The 24,926-nt window shown below is 38.3% G+C and overlaps 1 protein-coding gene across 6 annotated transcripts in view; it reads right to left on the bottom strand.

Moving 5' to 3' along the window:
* HECTD1 (HECT domain E3 ubiquitin protein ligase 1) overlaps positions 1-24,926 on the bottom strand; it is an 87,297-nt gene that overhangs the window by 45,465 nt on the left and 16,906 nt on the right. For all 6 annotated transcript variants that reach the window (XM_034993812.1, XM_034993811.1, XM_034993816.1 and 3 more), the window contains exons 3-12: positions 19,805-20,039; positions 15,756-15,983; positions 14,594-14,875; positions 14,227-14,497; positions 13,648-13,724; positions 13,464-13,562; positions 10,490-10,604; positions 9,243-9,417; positions 4,753-4,891; positions 4,393-4,563 (exon numbers count right to left, since the gene is read on the bottom strand). In XM_034993812.1, coding sequence (XP_034849703.1) covers positions 4,393-4,563; positions 4,753-4,891; positions 9,243-9,417; positions 10,490-10,604; positions 13,464-13,562; positions 13,648-13,724; positions 14,227-14,497; positions 14,594-14,875; positions 15,756-15,983; positions 19,805-20,039 — 1,792 coding nt within the window. The remainder of the gene's footprint in view (positions 1-4,392; positions 4,564-4,752; positions 4,892-9,242; positions 9,418-10,489; positions 10,605-13,463; positions 13,563-13,647; positions 13,725-14,226; positions 14,498-14,593; positions 14,876-15,755; positions 15,984-19,804; positions 20,040-24,926) is intronic.

The following is a 24,926-nucleotide window of genomic DNA, read 5'->3' as shown; positions in this document are numbered from 1 at the left end:
GCAATATGCAACATAAGACCGTGATCCCCCAGAAAAGAGAAACAAACGAGGTAATCCCCTTACTCCCAGACACAAATTCCTTGCTAAGGTCTTAAGAGGAAACACAAGAAGAGTCCAGCAGTATGATGATTTCAGGATATAGAGATATGTGTTTGAAGAGGCTGAAGCAAACAGAACATATGGAGGATGAGTTCAGGATTAGGGAGCCAAGCCAAAAAGACCTCTAGAAATCTGCAAAGTGGTCATCATGAGTCTCTGAGCACTAGACCACTCATTTCTAGGATGATACTCCATAAGGTTGGGCAAAGAACAAATGGAAAACTATAAGATGAATTCCCAGATATCACACAAGGTAGTCAGACAGTTGCATTCCAAATGCTGAAAAATTTCAAATTTGATAAAAACTGTAATCCCACAGATCAAAGAAAATTGAATAATCCTGAGCAGGGATGGACACTCACATGTGCACACATACACAATACACCAAGCACAACAAAGCACAGCAAAGTCAAATTGCTTAAAATCGTAAGAACAGCCAGAGGAAGAAAAGATGTTGTTAGAAAAGATGTACGTTGGGCGCCTGGGTGGCTCAGTCGTTAAGCGTCTGCCTTCGGCTCAGGTCAGGATCCCAGGGTGCTGGGATTAAGCCCCACATCAGGCTCCCTGCTTAGCAGGGAGCCTGCTTCTCCCTCTCTTTCTGACCCTCCCCCCCATACTCTCTCACTCTCTCTCTCTCAAATAAATAAATAAAATCTTAAAAAAAAAAAAAATTTATGTACCAAAGAACTAAGATGAGAAATAAAGTGAATTTCTCAATAGAGACTATGTACATCAGGTGACAATGGACCATCTCTCAAAGTGCTGGAAAATGATCAGTCAAAAGTCCTTGTAGGCACTGAAAATATCAAAAATGAAGGCCAAATAAAATATTTTCAGACAAAATCTGAGAGAATTTTCTGGGTTGTCTTTTCATCTTCATTTTAAGCTATGTATGTATGTATAGCACAGCAGAGGGAGGGGCAGGAGGAAAGAGAGAGAGAGCATTTCAAGCAGACTCCATGCTGAGCATGGAGCCCAACATGGGGCTTTACCCCATGACTCTGAGATTATGATCTGAGCCGAGATCAAGAGTTCGCCACTCAACCAATGAGCCACACAAGCGCCCAGTCTTTTCATTTTCTAAACAATGTATCTTTTTTTTTTAATTTTTTTTTTTTTTATATTTTATTTACTTGACAGAGAGAGAAAGACAGCTAGAGAGGAAACACAAGCAGGGGGAGTGGGAGAGGGAGAAGCAGGCTCCTGGCTGAGCAGGGAGCCCGATGTGGGGCTCGATCCCAGGACCCTGGGACATGACCTGAGCCGAAGGCAGATGCTTAACGACTGAGCCACCCAGGCGCCCCTAAGACAGAGAGAGACACAGTGAGAGAGGGAACACAAGCAGGGGGAGTGGGAGAGAGAGAAGCAGGCTTCCCGTGGAGCAGGGAGCCCGATGCGGGGCTCGATCCCAGGACCCCGGGATCATGACCTGAGCCAAAGGCAGACGCTTAACCATCTGAGCCACCCAGGCGCCCCTGATTACTACGGCTTTATAGTAAGACTTCAAATCGGCTGGTGGATGTCCTTCAAATTGTTCCTTTTCAATGTTGCTTTGGCTATTCTAGGTCCCTAGAATTTTCATATGAATGTTAGAATTTTGTTAATTTCTACAAAAAAACTTGCTGGGGATCTGTAGATCTGTAACATTTTTTAAGTTTTTATTTAAATTCCAGTCAGTTAACACACAGTGTAATATTAGTTTCAGGTGTACAATACAGTGATTTAACACTTGCACACATCACCCAGTGCTCATCATAGCAAGTGCACTTAATCCCCACACCTATTTTACCCATCTTCCCCCCCCCACTTCCCCTCTGATAATCATCAGTTTGTTCTTTATAGTTAAGTGTCTGTTTCTTGGTTTGTCTCTCTTTTTTCCCTCTTTGCTTGTTTTACTTCTTATATTCCACACATCAGTGAAATCATATGGTTTTTAAACCTATTTCTTGAATAAAAGAATTCTAGGGGGATGAACCCAGATATCACCTCTTATTTTGTTTTGTGGTTAAATCCCTCAGATCTCTCAAGTAATTTAGGAGTATCTCTCTGGGGTGCCTGGGTGGTGTAGTCAGTTAAAGTGTCCAACACTTGGTTTCCACTCAGGTCGTGACCTCAGTCATGAGACTGAGCCCTGTGTTGGGCTCTACACTCAGCAGAGTCGGCTTCAGATTCTCTCTCCCTCTGCCCCTCCCACTTGTGCTCACTTTCTCTCTTTCTCTCAAATAAATAAATCTTAAAAAAAATTTTTTTTAAATAATCTCTCTCTCCTCCCATCCCCACTCACCCTCTCAGGATTATATAATTAACAAACCATATTCTACCATTATCTCAAAAATATTACCATTCTGTCATTAATATATAGGAAACATTCACTAATTTAGGACTAAATCAGTGCAGGAACTGATTTAGGGATAGATTAGGTATATTTTAAATTTGCAATCTAAGGCAAGAATTATCAATGGATACTGAAACTCATGGGTGTATGTTTAATGAGTAAGAGTGTATTACTTATTATTTATTAATTACTTATTAATTACAAAAGCAAAAAGAGTAACTCTATGATAAAGAAACCAGGCAGATGGCAGCTGGGTGGCTCAGTCAGTTAAGCATCTGCCTTCAGCTCAGGTCATGATCGCAAGGTCCTGGAACTGAGCCCTACGTTGGGCTCTCTGCTCAGTGAGGAGTTTGCTTCTCCCTCTACCTTCCCCCCTGCTCGTAATCTCTCTCACACTCTAATAAATAAATAAAATCTTTAAAAAGAAAAAGAAACCAGGCAGAGATAAATATAACAAAGTGATCCATGTTAACATCATCAGTAAGAAAGCAGACACCCTGGGGCTCTAAAAGAAGGCACATTATGCACTTAGAAAAACATCCCCTCTGTAGTCTTCCTGCTAAAAACATGTAACCTGAATCTAAGCACATAGAAACACAAACGCAAAGTAAGGGTTGCTCCCCAAATTAACGGGTCTGTCCTCTTCACAAATGCCAAGGCTATCAAAGAAAAAGGCTGAGTTCTTAGAAACATAATAGCTAAATGGTAACTAAATGTAATACATGCTCCTGGATTGGATTCTGGACCCGGGGGGTGGGGGGGGAATGGTATTAAGGACAACAGCAAATTTGAATATGGTCTTTGAATGAGATAGAGTATTATATAAATATTAAATTTTCTGACTTTGGGGTGCCTAGGTGGCTCGGATGGTTAGGTATCTGCCTTCAGCTCAGGTCATGATCCCAGGGTCCTAGGATCGAGTCGCGCATCAGGCTCTCTGCTCAGTAGGGAGTCTGCTTCTCCCTCTGCCTGCCGCTTCCCCTGCTTGTGCTCTCTCTTTCTACAAATAAATAAAACCTTTAAAAGATAATAATAATATTTCATTGGTTTTTTTGTTTTTTTAAGTAGGCTCCAGGCCCAGTGTGGAGCCCAGCATGGGGCTTGAACTCACAACCTGAGCTGAGATCGAGTCAGACACTTAAATGACAAAGCCACCCAGGGGCCCCTTGAAGATTTTATTTTTAAGTAATTTCTACAACCAACATGGGGCTAAAACTCACAACCCCAAGATCAAGAGTTGTATGCTCTACCAAATGAGCCAGTAAGGTGCACCTCAAATAAATGTTTCTTAAAAATACACACACACAACGTCAATAATTAGTGAATTTATGAAGAATACTCTGATACTCTATCTGCAATTTTTCTATAAGCTTTAAATTTTATCAATAAATTTTTAAAAAGTAACGAAATTTTGGGGGTGCCTGCGTGGATCAGTCGATTAAGTGCCCAACTCTTGGTTTCGGCTCGGGTCACAACCTCAGAGTTGTAGGATCGAGCCCGACACCGGGCTCCGTGCTCAGCACAGAGTTGGCTTGAGATTCTCTCTCTCCCTCTCCCTTTGCCCCTCACCCTGCTCACATTCTTTCTCTAAAATTAATAAATAAAATCTTAAAATAAGTAACCAAATTTTTAAAAATTATAGTGCTACCTCATACTGCCATTATTTTATCAAAAACCATCATTAAGTTATAACTAGATTTCCTCAAAAGAAACTCTATTCCTTTTTTTTTTTTTAAAGACTTTATTTGAGAGAGAGAGACACAGCAAGAGAGGAAACACAAGCAGGGAGAGTGGGAGAGGGAGAAGCAGGCTTCCCACTGAGCAGGGAGCCCAATGTGGGGCTCGATCCCAGGACTCTGGGATCATGATCTGAGCCAAAGGCAGATGCTTAACGACTGAGCCACCCAGGCACCCCAAGAAACTCTATTCCTGGTAACACTGCAATCAACATCACTCACTTTTTCTGGTTTTGATTCCTCTTCATTCTCATCATCAGAGGAAGGTCCTGCCAAAGTTGACACTTTGCTAATTACACCAAGTCTGGCTAGCTGATCCAAAAAAATATCACCACCTTTATCTACCAAATCTCTTATGATCTGCAAAGCCAGCAAGTGGCCATCATCATCATCCTGGGAGAAAACAAAAAGGAATTTAAGGGAAAATGATAAAAATAAGTTCAGCTGCCTGAAGTAGACAAATGCAATAATTTCACAGACAAAACGCTTCACTGAAATTAGGACAAAAATTAAATTATTTTACTAACCATTGTCTAAAGGGAATTAAAGCTACAGGAGTTTTAAAAAAGATAAAAATCTGACCTCTTGATCAAGGACGGTTGCAGTGATTTCCACTAGTACTGTAGGCAAATTGTGACCAACATCAGAATCACAAACTTCTTTTAAGAGTGCTTCAGAGCAAAAATGAATCATTTTTCGAATCAGAGCAAGACTTGCCTTCCTTAAAAAATAAAATAAAATAAAATAAATAAATAAATAAAAGAATTTTAGGAAGCCAGGAAAAGAACCTAAAATAAAATAAAATGCAATTACACATTAGAGAAAAAAAAATATGCGCAATGGTTAAGTTTTACACACTCTGCTAAAAAGTAAGCTGAATATAAGTATACAAAAAGAAATACATATACCTTTGTTCTCATATAAATGAAAAGACATCCTAGTAATCCCATGTCCCTAAATATTGCCACTGTTAACAATTTGTTATGCCTCCTTTTCCTCCTATACTCATCCACTGCTTTGCTTAGAACATAGATACTCAATAAAGTCATACAAACTAACCTCAGTTTTGTAACAAGGAACCTGTTCTTTTAAAATAAACACATATCCACACACATTTAAATTATAATAGACTAAAAGGAGACTGGTCTATTACATAAAAGATACAGTTCATTTAACACATATTTTCTGAGCATATAACAATATCCTAGGCACCGAGGATATCATTAACTTTGCAGTAACTTCCACAAGGATGGAGAAGCAAAATTGCTACTGAAGTCCAAGAAAGGCATGTGACACATGAATTTCTACAGCATGTGGTCCCTACTTGATGTAGATCACAACTCTCTTTAGTTGAAATTCGTAACAGTATACATTCTTCAAGTGAAAAAAGCATTTGATTATAAATTCAAGATGTTATAGAAAACGGTAGGCCAAAGAGTAGGGAGCATGATGCGGGGGTCAATCCCAGGACCCTGGGATCATGACCTGAGCCAATACCTCTAAAATATTAGGCATAACTATTGTAACACTTAATACATATCTAATTTTTATTCTCAAACCTAAAGAGAATTTAAGGTAATTATCTTCACTTTAGAGATAAACTAAAAGAAGTTAAGTACCTTTCTCATGGCCACATATTTAGGAAGTGGCCACTTTGCATTGACTTCAGAGTCTGAGCTCTTAGCAAAGGCTTATGCTTTCTTACTTGCCACAATTAAATGTAGCTAATTATTACCTAGAGAATTCAGCATTGAATGTACTAAAACTAAAATTCTATTTAGACAATCCTGAAACATACATACATACATAAATTCATTCATTCATTTTACAAATACAATATGGTTATTATAGAAACTTTAGTAGACACAAATTAACAAAAGGAAGAGAAAAAAATTACCTGTAATTCCAAAATTCCATTCCGCAATCCTGAAACATTTAATAGAGTGATAGAAAATAACCATTGAGGGAACTCGGGTGGCTCAGACAGTTAAGTATCTGAATCTTGATTTCAGCTCAGGTCATGAGCTCAGGGTCAAGGGATGGAACCTCGCATCACGCTCTGCACTCAGTAGGGAGTCTGCCTGAGATTCTCGCTCTCTTTCTTTCTCCCTCTGACCCTCCCCCTGCTTGCTCGTGCATGCTCTCAAATAAATAAATCTTAAAAAAAAAAAAAAGGAAAGAGAAGACCCTTCTAATAAGGGACCTCTGTTATATGGTGGCATACTTTATAATTTTCTGATGACCTTATCATGAAGAAGTTCTACTCCAAATATATCGGGATTCTTTTATTGGCATGACAGCTAGTCCTCTAAAATTTTCAGCCAAATTATCCTGTTCAAAATCGAACTTGCCTACTCCTCAAGAGGATTCTAAGTTCTGTTAAAAAAAAAAAAAAAAAAAAAGTGGGCCCACTCACACCTACACCTCTGTAGCTATTTGGAGAAGAATAAAAACCAAGTACTTTAATGTTCACAGTGAATTATTTTACTGACATTTTTCTCCTACTTAAAGCAGACTGCCTGCACTTTAATGTCAACTCCTAGGCACTTGAATCCTACAAATCTACATGTTCTAAAGACCTCCTTAACTTAAAATGTCCAAAATCAAATTCTCAATCACTCAGTCAAAAATTCAGTACTCATTCTTCACCCATTCCTCTCCCTCAGCTCTCACAACTGGTCATCAATCCCTATACAACCCATCTCTCAACCTTTTCAATTTGTTCCCACCAATCCAGTCTCCCAGCAACTGTTTGAAGTTCATATTGCAATGAACCCTTAAGTAGTCTGTTTTCATTCTTGCTCTCCTCCAGTACTTTTCTCCACTGGGCCGTCAATGGAATCTTCATAAATCACAAAATCAGCTGTGACAAATATGCTCACAGGTATTTAATGACCCTGCTTCAACTGTGGAGTATGGCTCATTAGCATGGACCACCAAGGCCTTCCTAAGTCATAAAGGCTCCTGTCTACCTTTTTAACACTATTCACTGAGCTACCCAAACATATCCTATTAATCCAAACACACTCCATTAATATTAAAATACTTACAACTGCTAACAAAATACACTCACTCAGTCATGCTCTAAATATCTACTGAGGACCTACTAAGTCCTGTTCTATACCTCTTTGTCTCTGCAGGAATATAGCCGTACACAGGCCAGCTCTCAAAGAGTTCACTTTGGAGGGGAGACAGACAATAAAACAAACAAAAGTCAAAGAAGAGCAAGATTTCAGACACTGAAAGCTCTGTAAAGACAGTAAAACGTCATAATTTATGTGAAAGGTATCCTAGGGGTAAATTTAAATTAGATGGACGAAAACATCAGTGGATGGAACATTTAAACTGAAACCTAAATGATACGAAACAACAAACCATCCAGAAGAACCAAGGATAAGGAAAGTTTCCAGTAAAGGGAAGTACAAAAGCCCTAAGGTAAGGATGTACCTGGGGTGTTCCAAAAATAGAAAAAAGGCTAGCTTATTGTACGTGTAATGGGCTAGGGGTTAGATAGTACTAAATGAGGTCAGAGAGCTGGGTGGGGCTTATGTAAGACCTTGCAAGCCTGAGAGTTAGGGAGTTAGGTTTTAAGGGCACCTGGGTGGCTCAGTCGGTTAAGCCTCCGACTCTTGATTTCGACTCAAGTCATGATCTCAGGGTCATGAGATCGAGCCCTGTGTCAGGGCTCTGTGCTCAGTGGGGAGTCTGCATGAGAGTCTCTCCCTCTACCCCCACCCCCAGTGCCCACGCACTCTCATTTTCTTTAAAAAAAAAAAAAAAAAAGGAATTAGGTTTGAGTTCAAGCCAGATAGAAGCCACTGGAGAGTTTAAATCAGAAAAAGTGATATAATTATGATTTTTTTTAAAAGATTTTATTTATTTATTTGACAGAGAGAGAGACAAACCAATTGAAGAAACGCAAACAAGGGGAGTGGGAGAGGAGAAGCAGGCCTCCCGCTGAGCAAGGAGCCCGATGTGGGGCTCGATCCCAGGACCCTGGGATCATGACCTGAGCCGAAGGCAGATGCTTAACGACTGAGCCACCCAGGCGCCCCATAATTATGATTTTTAAAATAAATTAGACTAATATGTAGGAACAGATTATAAAGGAACAAAAGAAAAAAGAAAGACTAATTAAGAGGCAACTGCAGTAGCCAAACTACAGACTACAGACCAGAGTATTAGCAACAGATGAACAGCAATGACACTACAGAAGGAGAGCCACCAGGATTTGTACCAGGATGGACTGACTCATACCTCCATGCCTTTGCACACAAAGTTGCCCAGTGATCCTTCTAATCTGTCTGCCTACAAAATCCCCAAGTATCTTTTAAACCCAAATTTAAATCTCACTTCCAGGGGCACCTGGGTGGCTCAGTCGTTAAGCATCTGCCTTCGGCTCAGGTCATGATCCCAGGGTTCTGGGATCAAGTCCCACATCGGGCTCCCTGCTCAGCAGGAACGCTGCTTCTCCCTCTCCCACTCCCCCTGCTTGTGTTCCCTCTCTTGCTGTGTCTCTGTCTGTCAAATAAATAAATAAAATCTTTAAAAAATAAAATAAAAAAATAAATCTCACTTCTGCATAAAATCTTCTCCAATTGTGCAGCCCAATTAATTGTTAAATCATGTATATTCCCAGAGAACTCTGACGGTATGTCTAATCTATCACTTACTATTCACTCTTATTACTCACATCTTCCTCACTAGCCTGCAAGGAACGGAACAGGAAGTGAAAACCAAGTCCCATTTCTTTAGTTAACTCTCCAATGACATCTCGCATTGCCTCTACCAAAAAAGCCTCCATAAAGCTCAATAAATGTTTGCTGTACTTACCAGAATTTCTCTAAAGCTGATAATCAGCAAGCTACAAAACTAGTCTTCTTGATTTTCAAAACTCAAGTCAGATCATCATCAGAAAAGATTTAACTCTCCAATCAAATTTCCAATCTAAATTTTATTCTTACCATACCTTTTCAGTATTAAGATAAACTTCAATCCTTCTGGAAAAGGGAGATAAATAGAACTATATGATTGGCATAATTTAGTAAACACAGATACTATGAATAACTAACCTTATTGAAGGCAACATAGTTTGCTGAAATGTCTGTGCAAACACTGGCAATAACCTTTTCAAGTATATGGGTGCCATTTCTGGATCTCCTTTTGGCTCATTACATTCTTCTTCATCTTTGTTTGTATCTTTCTTTTTCTTATCATCTCCTTTATTAACTGGACACATCCAATCACCTGCAGACAAATATTTTTGAATAAAATAAATTCTTGGAAAATTTTTCTTTCAATAAAAAAGAAAATTTTCTTTCAATAAAAAAAAACATTAAGAGGTACCGAATTTCAAACTATAATTAGTTTGGCTCAGTCAGTTGAGCATCCAACTCTTGATTTTGGCTGGGGTTGTGATCTGAGGGTTGTGGGATCGAGCCCTGCGTCAGGCCCCACATTCACCAGGGAGTTTGCTTGAGATTCTCTCTCTCCCTCTCCCTCTGCCCCTCCCCACACTTGCATGTGCTCTCTCTCTCTCTCAAATAAATATTTAAGGGGAAAAAAAGTATCCCTAATTAACAATAATTAAACTGAAATTAAAAGATACTGTATCTATCAAAGACATTTGTAAGAATAATACTATTCCAATTTTTTTTAGTACATGTGCTGCTGAAACAAGCACAAGAATACTAAAGAACGTCAGTCCCACCAATGAGCTGAATCACAACTTAGGGAAATAATTTTGGATATTCCACTTGATTCTAGAAATTATTTCACAAAGGTTCCAAATTCATTTACTCTGTCAGAACTTAAAATTTGGTCAAAGTACTTCATCTACACAATACCCAACTATTCTTTATGACATTCCCATGCCCCTTAAACTTTTGGTTTTTGGGACACCTGGGTGGCTCAGTCAGTTAAGCGTCTGCCTTCGGCTCAGGTCATGATCCCAGGCTCCTGGGATCAAGCCCCGTGTGGGGATGCTTGCTCAGCGGGGAGCCTGCTTCTCCCCCTGCCTGCCGTTCCCTCTGCTTGTGTGCGCTTGTGCTCTCTCTGACAAATACATAAAATCTTTAAAAAAACAAAACAAAACAAAACTTTTGGTTTGTTATTCTGGAATCATGCACCCACAGTCTCAAAGAACACTGAACGGTATACTGTTAAAGGTTTATCACATGTTAAGGTATGTGCATATAATTACTTGACTTCATAGGAATAGTTCATTTATATAATGTTAATACATACACAAGAAGCTGTATCTATAAAAGTGAAGCTGAAAACTAACAGCAGATGTAAAAGGAAAGATTGTCCCACTCACCTGGAGACTGAAGAATAGCTACTACTTCACTATGGCCCCTTTCCCGAGCTTTATCTAACGGAGTTTTCCCATCTTCATCTCTCAGATCTGGGTTTGCACCATGCCGTAACAGAGTCTAGAAAAGAAAAGCATTTCACGTGAATATAAGAATTAACACTTTACTTCTTCAATATCCAACTCTGCAATCCAAATTGCACCCACAGATTTCAGACTCACAATTACTTAAGCAGGCACCAATTCAAATCACTATTTTGCACATATCACCTCAAAAATGGTCTATCTAGATCTTGAAAAAATTATAGATTAATTTCACTTGGTTATTTATTTATTTTATTTATTTTTTAAGATTTTATTTATTTGACAGAGAGAGACATAGCGAGAGAGGGAACACAAGCAGGGGGAGTGGGAGAGGGAGAAGCAGGCCTCCCACCGAGCAGGGAGCCCGATGTGGGGCTCGATCCCAGGACCCCGGGATCATGACCTGAGCCGAAGGCAGATGCTTAACAACTGAGCCACCCAGGTGCCCCACACTTGGTTATTTATTAACAACTCAAATTAAGTACGTTTACATGTGGAACCTACTTTTCCTTCAAACTCCTCCTCCCAATTTTCTTTAACAGAGAGGTAATAGAGTACGTTTGTGACATGGTAATCATCTTCCTCATTTCCTATATACTGCCAATTACCAAGGTAAATCAATTCTAGAATGAACTACAAAATTTACGTCCTAAATACTAATTCACATTGTTCACCAATTTTTAATGGACACTGGACTCTCTCCCCAACAGACTGTAAGATCTTTTGAACAGAGAACACATCTCATGTTTTTCTTATCAGCCTCAGAGCTGCAGTTTTTCTAACTTTGTTATGATGTAATAGATATATCTGACAAGTAAGTGAATACATACACACATCTGGAAAGTACACAGTACTGGCTAAAAAATCCAAATGCTGAATCATAATAATTCAGTATTTTATCAAATGAGGATGCCATAGGTTATTAGATATATCACTAACTATCACTAAGAAAGAAAAAAAAAGCCAGTTAAATTTTGTAACATGCTTTCTTATTGCTTGGAATTTTTTTTTAAACTTACTGAAAGAAATTTTTTAAACTTAGAATTTTTTTCCACACATTACCTGAACAAACATAAGTAAGAAAATATAAATGAACTATAAGGTATTCCGGAACTTCACATTCTGAGCACAATTCTTCATAATTATTTTTTTTTATTCAAAATCAGCAATATTTATATTTCTACAAACAATGCTATTACCTGTGCCATAAAGACATTAATGATGCAGCATTTCTTTTTTCTTTTTTCTTTTTTTTTTAAGATTTTATTTATTTATTCATGAGAGACAGAGAGAGAGAGAAGCAGAGGCAGAGGGAGAAGCAGGCTCCCTACAGAGCAGGGAGCCCGATGCGGGACTCGATCCCAGGACCCTGGGATCATGACCTGAGCCAAAGGCAGACGCTTAACCGACTGAGCCACCCAGGCGTCCCAATGATGCAGCATTTCTGAGTGCTTCTCTATCAGACAGAATTTTTTATTCCTGTTGCACGAATAGGTAATGATAACTATGCTGCACTTTCTATCGGGTCAACAGCAATTATACAACATTTTCCTATTTAAGAGATGTTAAAATGTGTATGGAGGGGTAAGGGGGAAAGTGGAGGTGTATTTTAGAATCAATTAAAAACAGAAATATCTATTAAGATTAAATGGTAAGACATGTTAAATACCTAAAGACACTGGCTAGCACAGAGTTTCTGTGCTCAGTGAGTCGTACCTACTGTATCATTATTAGTAATAGCAGCTATCCCTCACTATACACTGACATATAATCAAGTCAGGTTAGGGTGAGATACAATTCATTTGGCTTCTTCTCTCCCACCCAACCACTCATAACTGTAAAACAGTACAGATCAAAAGAAAATGGGTCAATAAAACTTTTTTTGTCATCCTTAGAAGCATCTTTCTCTTTAAAAACTAACCAATTAAAACTGACGGAATTTGACCTTGAAGAGAACACCTTTCCCAAGTTAGAAGCTAAGTTGTTCCCCCAAATTTTTGTATAATGTAAAGACGACAATAACAGAAGCTACCATGTGAGCATCTACGATGTGTTGACTACGATATGTTTTTTATGTATTTTTTTCTAATTATAACAATAATCATGCTGTGAATGTGTACACATTTAACTGAAAAAACTGCAAGTCAAACTGAAGAAACTTGCCCAAGGCCACACAACCATCTTGCTAATAAGCTGAAGCCTGAATCCAAGTGTGCCTGACTTAGCAGCAGACTAACACTGAACTGTGCCAAATTACTTCACATTATGAAGACTCTAGAGACCTAGATCATCCACACATTTGGTTCAACCCTTATCATTTGACTTCTCTGGACCTCCTCAATTTCTAACTATAAAAAGAACTTTCCAATGTCCTTTGCTAATCTGAGAATCAAAGATATGATTCTTCAGCAAATAAATTATTTGCTTTAATGATAAATAAAAACAACACAAATATGTACAAAATTATTTGGTGCCAAGAGTAAGAAATTGGAAAAATTAAAGTGTTTAGCAACAGGTAATTGGTTGAATAAATGTGCAGTATATCCACACAGGGCAAGAATACTGATGTAAAAAAGTTATACAAATACTAATAGGAAGAGGTCTTCAATATATAGTATTAAAGGAAAAAAGTAAAGTATAAATCAGTTTATGCAATATGTTACATTTTGTATTAGAAAATGAGGGAATAAGCATATATCTTTTTGCTTGCATCTATGTTAAGAAACACTAAAAAGATAAACAAAACATGCTTACCTATAGTGAACAATGGGGAATGGAGTGAATGGAGATGGCATGGAAGCATGAGTTATCAGAATAAAAGCTTTTATATCATTCTAATTTTGGAACCATGTAAATGTTAAATATTAAATTAATAATTTAAAAACCTGGATTTTACCTTTGCTACTTGAGGTCTTCCAAAACACGCAGCATAATGTAATGATGATGACCTCTGACCCCTATTAACATCAGCACCTCTTTCACAAAGAAATTCTACCTGTAAAATTATGAAGAATCATAAAGTTGCCTTATGAATAGTTCTATCTTTGATTTAAAACACTAGTTTTTATTTATTAGCTTACCATTTCCTGAGTTCCAAAAGCAGAGGCCCAGTTTAATAGAGTCTGACCCACATCATCCATAAAATTTACTTCAAAGGCTGGAAATTTGAAGGAGAAAAATAAATTTTTAAAACTCCAACAAAATAATACTGAACTCTTCTACAGTGGAAACCATTAAAAGATTGTTACTAATAATCACTACATACAGAGTCAATTTTAAACATTTAGTTCAACTCTACAGTAGTAAATAATCCACCAACAAATTCTGCTAAGAAAAGGTATTCTAAAATTTTTAAACTACCAAGGATTCACAAGACATTAAGCCTTAAAAATAAACGTAAAATAAGGAAGAAAAAAAAAAAACTAAATATATTAACACAATTTAACAGAGTACTAGTATCCTTAAATAAATAATTTCATTTACTAATTTAGTAGGCATTTACTCAGGTCTTACCATGCACCAGGCTGATAATTAGAGAGGAGAGGATACAGAAGAGGTTGGCCATTCTATTGGCACAAATGCTTAAAATACAGAAACTAGAAATTGCCCATATAATTCCTATCTCAGTTTTTTTTATATTTTAAAAAATATTTTCCGACCTCCTGTGTCAATTGCATCTATAAGCGCATCGGTATCTTTACTTCGAATACAGTCTATAAGCTGCCGATGTGAGCGCTCCCCAGAGCTATCCAATCTCCTAAGTCCTGGGATTCTGCCTGTAGATCCAGCACTAGACTTTGGCAAAGCTTTCCGTCCTTCAAATAATAGCACCAAGAGAAGGTCGACCAAACGCATGGTATCAAGCACACATCTTTCATCACCCTGCAATGCACTTTCAATTGAATCTGGAAGTTCCGACCTCAGGAGATCCTAGAAAGGGAAAGGGAGAAACGTTTAATATATTTGCATTACACAAAAATACTTTTACCAAAAGATTAAAAATCAAAGATTCAAAAACACTCTTACGTGTGTGACCACTGGAGAGCCTCTGCAAAGTGTTGAGAGCAGGCTTACAATTGTTGACACCTGATTACTCAATTTGGAATCTGCAGCTGTGGAGGGCGCTCCTGTAGTGCTGCGGCCTGGTTTACAAGCGGATGAAGGCCCTGAAACCGTACCACCAGCAGCAGCCATTCGAGATAACAGCTCCTCGGTTAATCCATGCTTGGCTAACGGAGCTGGGTCAACACCACGACGGGTAAATCGGTCAGCGAGTGATGCAAAACACCGAAGAGCTCCATCAGAAACCTAGTGATATCAAGAAAAAGCATATGGATAATAAAATTCACCTAAAAATGACTAGGGGCTGGTACTGCTAATTTCATTCCTAAGATTATAAGGCAGCTGTAGCAAAGATATAAGGCATATCATCTGTCTAGATTTTAACCCTGGCTCCACATTCTGCTAAAGTATGAACCAAAGATATTGCTTAACTGCTCAAGGCCTCAGTTCCCTTAGTTGTAAAATGGGGATAATAGTACCTATAATTCACTGTCCATGCTTAAATAAGATGATATATGTAAAGAAACGAGATGGACAGTAAAAGCTCAATAGGTGTTAACTATTATTATGAACAACTCTGCCAAAATAATCTATGAATATCAACCAAAAATAATTAACAGAATAGTAAAACGCATTTAAAAGTCAAGTTTTATTTTCTAAAGTATGCTAATTAAAAAAACTTTACACGTAAGATATTTTAAATACTGTTATTTTACTTCAATGAGAACTATCAAAGTCAACAAAATTGTGCTGAATCAACAAACTACACTAAGTATAATGCAGCTTTAAAAATTATGTATTTCTGGGGCGCCTGGGTGGCTCAGTCGTTAAGCGTCTGCCTTTGGCTCAGGTCATGGTCCCAGGGTCCTGGGATCGAGCCCCACATCAGGGTCCCTGCTCAGCGGGAAGCCTGCTTCTCCCTCTCCCACTCCCCCTGCTTGTGTTCCCTCCTTCGCTGTCAAATAAATAAAAACTAAAAAAATCTTAAAAAAAAGAGAAAAAGAGAAAATGGAATTACCTCTAGTTCATCAACTGAAAAGTTCAAATAACAGTGTATCAAAGTTATAAATAAGGACACTATAAAGCCACTTTTTGAATACAAAGTATAAAACAGTGATTTATTTACCTGATGATCTTCATGTTTTAATAAACTAGAAAGAGATTCCACACAAATTTCTAAAGAAGAATCTTGAGGTTCCATTTTGCCACAGAGTCTTGATACCACAGCCATGGCAGAGTGCAAGGTATCTTTATGAACCAAGTGTCCACTGTCACGAATGAAGGTAAGCACACAATTCAAGCCACCAGCCTCAAAGACTGCTCCTGACTCACGAGTACATATCAGTTCTAATACCTACAACAGTAAATCAAAATTAACAAAAGAATACAGTAAGGCTAATTTTAATTTTCTAGCATCACAGAAAACACAATGTGCCCTCCAAATTTATTAGTAGCCACATTTTAAAAAGCCCAACAAATTAATTTGAATATTATATTTAATTTAGCCCAATATATGTAAGGCATCATCATTTCAACATTACCAAAGTTAAAAATTGATGTATTTTACATTCTTTAATGTATTTTTTTAAAGGTGTTTTTTTTTTTAATAATTTATTTTTTTTAGGGACGCCTGGCTAGCTCAGCCAGTTAAGCGGCTGCCCTTGGCTCAGGTCATGATCCTAAGGTCCTGGGATTGAGCCCCACATCGGGTTCCTTGCTCAGCAGGGAGCTTGCTTCACCATTTGCCTGCCACTCCCCGTTTGTGCTCACACTCTCTCTCTTTCTGATTAAAAAAAATATATAGGGTTGCCTCGGTGGCTCATTCGGTTAAGCATCTGCTTTCAGGTCAGGTCATGATCCCAGGGTCTTGGCACTGAGTTCCGCATCAGGTTCCTTGCTCAGTGGGGAGTCTGCTTCTCCTGTCCCTCTACTGTTTGCCCCACTTGTCTCTCTAGCCCTCTCTCTCTCTCTGTGTCAAATAAATAAAATCTTTAAAATATATATATATATTTATTTATTTTAGAGAGAGGGAGGGAGAGCATAAGCAGGAGGAGGGGCAGAGGGAAAGGAGAGAGAGAATCCGAAGCAGACTCCCCACTAAGTGTGGAGCCCCACACAGGGAGTGATCCATGACCTGAACCAAAATCAAGAGTCAGATGCTCAACTAACAGAGCCACCGAGGCGCCCCATATTCTTTAATATACTAAGTCTTCAAAATCCCAAGTGTATTTTATCCTTATAGCACATCTTAATTTGGGGTAGCCACATTTGAAATGTCCTATATGGCTATCGTATCAAACAGTGTAGGTTCAGATGGTGAAGCCGGCGTGGCAAGTTAAGCAACTAAAATAACTTAGCAGAAGTTTACAAAGTCCCTACACATGAAATCAATAAATAAATGCTTGCTATTACATTACTCATCATCCTCACAATCTATGAATGTCAAAGCATGAAAAATTAACTTTCAGGGGCACCTGGGTCCTGAGATTGATTCCCACATTGGGCCCCCCCTGCTCTGCCAGGAGCCTGCCTCTCCCTCTCCCTCTGCCTGCCTTCCCCCTGCTTGCAGGTACGTGCGCTTGTTCTCTCTCTCTGTCAAATAAATAATTAAAAAATTTTTAAAAATTAACTTTTATTTTCCAAATTATGTTGATGTTTAAGGAGTTCGGGTAGAACTAAAGAGTTAATAGGGTCCAGAGATCTTATAGGCATACCAGAAAATTTAGACTCTATTCTTTTTTTTTTTTTTAAAGATTTTATTTATTTATTTGAGAGAGAGAATGAGATAGAGAGCATGAGAGGGGGGAGGGTCAGAGGGAGAAGCAGACTCCCTGCTGTGCAGGGAGCCCGATGTGGGACTCGATCCTGGGACTCCAGGATCATGACCTGAGCCGAAGGCAGTCGCTTAACCAACTGAGCCACCCAGGCGCCCAGACTCTATTCTTTAAGGTAGAAAAATGTGGGGTTTTTTGAGAAAAATGTTTTAAGCAGAAAAACAGTATGATCAGATTTCCAGTTAATAACTGGGAATGGGCCATAGGGAGAATACAGAGGTAAATGCAAAAAAAAATTTCAAGCATTAATAGTTAAGAGAGGATGAAAGCTTAACTAAGGCAATAATAACAGAGACAAACAAAAGGAAATAAACTAGAAAATCATCATGTGTGGGGTGGAAAAAAGGAAAGAAAAGATAAAGCAGGGTTTCTGCCTACAGTGGGTAAATTTGATGCCAATTATCAAAATAACTGTATTTGTAGTAAAAGATCATGAATTCAGACAGCTACTGGAGCTGTCCAACAAGCCTTTGTATATGGAGTCTAGAACTCAAGAGAGAGGTCAGGTCTACAGATAGAGACATGAGGGCCATATACAAATGAATGGAATTGATGGTGATAGATGAGATTATCTAGGCAAAGTCATAATTTTAAGAAGGTAAAAAAAGAACCTTAGAAATTTAAGAATAAATTAATAACAATAATCTGCAAAGGAAACAGAAAAGGGGGGAGCAGGGTGTAAAAGACAAGAAAGAGTTTGAAATAGTATGAGTCAATGAATAAAGAATGGAGTAAAATTACAGTCCCAGAGGAAACATGAAGTATTATGATCAAGAGAGTAAGACAGAGCGCACCTGGGTGACTCAGTCATTTTGGTGTCCAACTCTTGTTTTCAGCTCAGGTCATGAGCTCAGGGATGTGAGATCAAGCCCTGAGTCAGGCTCCACACTCAAGTGCGGAGTCTGCTTGAGATTCTTTCTCCTTCTGCCCCTCCCCCTGCTCGCATACCCACGCTCTCTAAAATTAATTAATTAATTAAATTTTAAAAAGAGAGAATAAGAGAAAAACAGCTCTAAACAGGAAAATAGATACCTCTTTGTCTGAGTCTAGAGACAAAAATAAATCTACAGACACAGAGGCAGAAAATCAAGACATTAACACCTGTAACAGCAGCTCCCAAAGTGTGGAGAAGACATTTTCAAAGATCCTTTGAAGTTAAAGCTTTTTTTGTAATACCAATACCATGACAGTAATTATCTTTTTCATTCTCATTCTCTCAGGAGTGTAGGGTGGAATTTTTGAAAAGCTATATGTGATATAGCAACAGACTAAATGCAGAAGCAGATATGAGGATCCACCCAACTTCTTCTATTAAGCCAGACATTATTAAAGAGACATACAAAAATGCTTAACAATGCTACTATTCTCATTAATTTTCCATTTGTTCAGGAAATAATTTTTTCATTAAAAATGTACATTAACACATGAGTTTGTTATTTTCAGATAAATATATGTTCTAAATTTCTGTTTTAATATCTAATATAGTAAAGGTAAATAGAGATAACCTACATAAACAAAGGCTCTTTGAGGGCCCCTCAATAATAAGACTTGTAAAGGGATCCTGAGACAGAAAGTTTGAAAACTGCTGGCCTACGGCAGCAAGAATCTTAAGAATGAAACAGGAATCATAAACAAAAAATCAAGGATAGTCTAAATGTTTTCATCAAGTAGTTTTAATAAATTACTGACCCAGCACTGGTGCTTTCAAAGTCACATAAAGTTTATAATTAGTCCCACCAGGAATAAAACAAAACAGCTACTCTAAAGGAAGTACAAAAAAATAGTTAAATCCATGGGCCCTCGAACCAGACTTCGTAATTTCAAACTCCTAACTTTTCGATCCTGGCTCTGCCATGAACTACTTTACCACCACCAAGTTACTTAACCTCAGGATGCTTGAATTTTTTTCAAATAAAAAATAGAAATGCTGATATTAGCAGCACCCACCTCATATAAAGTTGTCATGAAGACTAAGTGAGTTAAAACATGTAAAGTGTTTGGCATAATGCCTGACTCTAATAATCAGTATTAGTTGTTGTCATTACTATTTTCATACAAAATCATTTTGGCTAAGAACAGGGATTACCTATCTCAAAAGCTACCAGGAACCCAAGAGCCAGCACAGAAGAGCATTATCTGTGACCTACAATTTCCTTTGAAGATAAGACTTCTTTTCCCAAGCTATAAGGGATCCTCTCTGGTGCCACAAGGACCATGACTTCCACTGCTGTCAACCACTCTCAATAAAGTAAAAATAATGAAAGAATTTTCTTTTTTTAGCAAAATATATTTTTTATCCTCTAGTGATCTTCAAATGGGCCAGTAAATAATTAAGACTTACCTTTACACATTGTTCAGCTAAGTCTCGGCTAGTCCTGTTATTAAGCTCGACCACAACTAAACGATTACAAAGTGCTTTTATAGCTCCATCAACCCCAACAATCCTTCGGGTGCATTCTGCAGATACATCCAGATAGTATGTGATGGCACGGGCTGTCACCTCTAACACATTGTCTGGAGCACTTTCATCAAGAAAAATTTTGCAGAGGGCTGGTAAGAAAGTGCGAGGAGGACATCTGTAGTGAAAGAAATCATATTATACCACGGATTACTAAATTCTTCACATCAAAAATTAATAAAGTAACAAGTAAAAACTGTAACATTTTACATCACATCCAATACTGTGTCTGCAACTGTATTAGGCAGTATTTCTCACATTGCTTTTGTTTCCAGAACAATACTCACATGCTAATTTCATAACTGCTGAAAATATCAAGTCACCAACAGTTAAAGGTAGCAGCATTAACTTGAAACCATGTTTAAAAAAAACATTCCTGGGGCACCTGGGTAGCTCAGTCATTAAGCGTCTGCCTTCAGCTCAGGTCATGATCCCAGGGTCCTGGGACAGAGCCCCGCAACAGGACCCCTGCTCCGCGGGAAGCCTGCCTCTCCCTCTCGCACTCCCCCTGCTTGTGTTCCTGCTCTCACTATCTCTCTGTCAAATAAATAAATAAAATCTTAAAAAAAAAAAAAAATTCCTATTCAATACTCAGCTCAAACATCAACTGCTCTGTAAAACCTTCCCTAACCTCCCCAAATCACTAAGTGGTACTTTCATGTTCCTAAAACCTCATACAAATAGTGCCCACACTATTTAATCTACCACTTTATTTCCTTATTTACATTAAAATGTCCTGAAGGCCAGGGACATTGTTCAATTAATGTTTTATTAGAACAAGTGCTGATCTGGGGTTTAATAGATAAGGATAAAACATACAACAACTTTGTAACCTCTGTGGTCCTGTTTCCTCATTTGTAAAGCTAAGATAATATCTAAAAAGTACCAACTTTATATGGATGATATGAAAATTAAATAAAATTATATATATTAAACACTTAGCTCAGTATACTGGCACCATACTGAACTAACTAACTTTAGTTCTCCTTACCGCCTATGAATAGTCTAACGCCTGCTATATAATCAAAAGCAGAATTTGTGAGGTACCAATAATATCCTTTATATTTTATCAACACTTAAAATATGAAAGACTATGATTTACATTTAGTAGAAATCTCAATTATATGACATAAAATACATTATTCTAACTTCTCTGCACAAACTAAGCTTTAAATAGGCTACAGATAACACAAAAGGTAATACTCTAAACATTTTAGTGGAATTCTTTTTCCTCCAAATTTTAGTGTGTATATCTTAGTAGCTTTTTAAGCTGTGTATTGGGACACCTGGGTGGCTCAGTCGGTTAAGCATCTGCCTTCTCTCTCTCCAACCCTCCCCCAAAACTCACACACACTCTCTCTCTCTCACACATAAATAAATAGATCTTTAAAATAAAAAAAAGGGGCGCCTGGGTGGCTCAGTCGTTAAGCGTCTGCCTTCAGAATAAAATCTTTAAAGAAAATTTAAAAAAAATAAAGCTGTCTCTTCAGTTGTCGATTAGGGGTATTTTCCCTCTTGTCTTTTTTTTTAAAGATTTTATTTATTTGTTTGTTTATTTAACGACAGAGAGAGAGCACAAGCAGGGAAGCAGCAGGCAGAGGGAGAGGAAAAAGCAGGCTCCCTGCTGAGCGTGGAGCCTGACCCAGGGCTCCATCCCAGGACCCTGGGATAATGACCTGAGCCAAAGGCAGATATTTAACTGACTGAGCCCCCAGGTGCCCCAAGAATAAACTTTTTTTTTTTTTTTAAAGATTTTACTTATTTATTTGACAGAGAGAGACACAGCGAGAGAGGGAACACAAGCAGGGGGAGTGGGAGAGGGAGAAGCAGGTTTCCCGCGGAGCAGGGAGCCTGATGTGGAGCTCGATCCCAGGACCCTGGGATCACAACCTGAGCCGAAGGTAGGTGCTTAACGACTGAGCCACCCAGGTGCCCCGAATTAATAAACTTTTAAAATTAAACACAGAATTCTTCAAATCCCCACCAAGAAAATACAGAAGAACCTAAAGCTGTATGCATATACACACAGACAAGCACTTCAGGCTATAGAGAATCTCTAATTAGAATCACAAAAAATTTACTCCAAAATAAATTCAATCATTCATATTTTATTTCTGTATTTCTAATACAGACCTTATTTCCATATGAACACACAATGGAGGCAGATACAAAACTATGCTGGGCATATATTAGCATCATTTTAAAATCTCCATTCCAGGGCGCCTGGGTGGCTCAGTTGGTTAAGTGACTGCCTTCGGCTCAGGTCATGATCCTGGAGTCCTGGGATCGAGTCCCACATCAGGCTCCCTGCTCAGCAGGGAGTCTGCTTCTCCCTTTGACCCTCCTCCCTCTCATGCTCTCTGTCTCTCATTCTCTCTCTCGCAAATAAATAAAATCTTAAAAAAAAAAAATCTCCATCCCATTTTCCCTTAAAATATAAAAATCAAAATTCACTAACTTACTCATTCATTCCTCCAAGGACTGAAAACTTATTACATTATCTTCAATTAAATTTTCCTACAATGAACTCTAAAGTTCAAAAGAATCAAAAATCACAAGGTCCTCTATCAAAAGCAATACCATTTTGAAGATGGTTATAAGAAGATAATTATAAACAAACACACTGGGTCAGACTTCAAAAAATAATTAAATATTATCTGAAACAGATTAAGAAAACTTTGATTTCCTCTTATATGAACTGTTAAGTCAAGAGCTCAAAAAAGTTATCAGGCAAAATGTATATACAAAGATGGTCACAGTGACATGAACCATGTATCTAATAACAAGGGCATGATTAAGTATATGACACATCCATATGACAGATTATACAGGTTTTATGGAGGTACTTACTAAAAACATATTGTGATACAAATATTGTTTAATAAAAATATTAGATTAAAAAAACCCATATCCATTATGGTGTTCACCGTGTTAAAATATACAGAGAAAAAACTAGAGGAAAAAGTTAAAATGACTTATTACTAGATAATGCAATTACAGGTAATTTCTCTAAAAACTTCTCTAAACTTTTCTGATTTTTCCAAATTTCTCATTCTCTAAACTTCTCATTCTCTAAGCTTTTCTGATTTTTCCAAATTTCTGAAACAAGTGTATTTTGCAATTCCCAGAAAATAAATTTAAAGTTTGGGGCAAGTCAACTACAGTAAGTTTATTATACCCTATTTCTCCCAATGATTACAAACAAAAACCTTGGACAAAAAAAAGCAACTATCTGAGGACTCTGAAAAGTACACAGAAGATGGACTGGGGAAGGAAGTCAAAACTAAGTAAGGACCCATGATGGAAGTGAGTTTCAGGGGCTTTTTTCCTTTCCTCTTTTCTTTTCTGGTTTGATCCGTTGATGGGTCAAGTCTTCAAACTATGTAGCAGGAACACAGAACATAAACTCAGAGAAAACCAAGAAAGAGGGTCTCTGTGAGCCAGAGAGTGTGGGGAGAAACCCTGGGGCTTCTTATTCCCTGCCTGGCTCCCAAGGCTAGCCTCAGAGTTAAGCCTCACACTAAACCCTGAGTGACACATGCACAGTGCAGTAAAGACAGCATGAGCATCTAAGGCACTGGAAAGAACTGGGAACTAAGAAAAGGAGCCTGTATGGTCAAAAGAGCATGAGAAGAATCCTGTTATCGTCTCTTTTTCTCTCACTACTTTCACCTTGGGGGTAGTCTAGTCTAGTCCCAGCACAAGGGGGAAGAAGAGTGGAGGGGGAGGTAGGTGGGAAGAAATGTAGCTATAACATCACGAAAGCCCCAGTTTTCTAGCTAGAACACCAGTAAAAAAGGGTTCCAGGTAGCCAAAAGATAGGGGAAATCTCAGAAAAGAAAGAGCAAAAAAGGATCCCTAACACAAGTCCTAAGCTCGCCTCCAAACTGCTCTGTGAAGGACAGAGCTGAAAAACAGCAGCAAAGACTTTGACAACTGAACTATGATATAATCCACCACCAAGTCCCAGATTATACTCTGAATGACACATGTACAGAGTAGACCCAAACACCGTAACAAAAGCTACAAAATTGCTAACACTGGAACCACCACCCACAGAGGGCAAGATAGAACTTGCAATCTAAATCTAACCAGAATGACTGCATGCCAACACAAAATCAACATTATCTCCAGAGGATTGTTATAAAACCCAGAGTCTCACAATATCCCAAATATCTAAGATAAAATCCAAAATAACTTGAAACAGGGGTGCCTGGCTGACTCAGTCAGGACAGCATGTGACTCTCAATCTCAGGGTCATGAGTTCAAGCCCCACGTAGGGCATGGAGCCATAAAAATACTTGAAACACAAAGAATCAGTACAATCTGATCTATCCAACTCAAGAAAAAGACAGTCGGGTGCCTGGGTGGCTCAGTCAGTTGAGCATCTATTTGACTCTTGATCTCAGCTCAGGTCCTGATCTCAGAGTCTTGAGTTCAAGCCTCACACTGGGCTCCACAATACACAGGGAGCCTCCTTGGGGGAAAAAAAAAGGGGGGGGGCAGTCAACAGATACAAGCTTGAGACAATCGATGTTAAAATATGGGCGGGGGTGGGGGGGAACCAAAGCAAAGCAAAGCAAAAAAAAAAGAAAAGAAAAGAAAAAATTATCAGAGAGGATTCTCAATTAGTTATTGTAACTATACCCTATGAGGTAAATGTGAACATTCTTGAAATGATTGGAAACAGAAGTTTTCAACAGAGAAATAGAAAGCATAAAAAAGAATCACATGAAAGTTTTAGAAATAAAAAGTACAGGGGTGCTGGGTGGCTCAGATGGTTAAGAATCTGCCTACAGCTCATGTCATGATCCCAGAGTCCTGGGATCAAGCCCCACGTCAGGCTCCCTGTTCAGTGGGGAGTCTGCTTCTCCCTCTCCCTCTGCATCTCCCCCTGCTTGTGCTCTCTCTGTCTCAAATGAATAAATAAAATCTTAGAAAGAAAGAAAGAAAGAAAGAAAGAAAGAAAGAAAGAAAGAAAGAAAGAAAGAAAGAAAGAAAGAAA

The sequence above is a fragment of the Mirounga leonina genome, unplaced genomic scaffold (genome assembly GCF_011800145.1).
Source record: "Mirounga leonina isolate KUSES-001 unplaced genomic scaffold, KU_Mleo_1.0 Mir_91, whole genome shotgun sequence".
Lineage (NCBI taxonomy): Eukaryota > Metazoa > Chordata > Mammalia > Carnivora > Phocidae > Mirounga > Mirounga leonina.
This window is presented reverse-complemented; position numbering and strand designations above follow the sequence as displayed.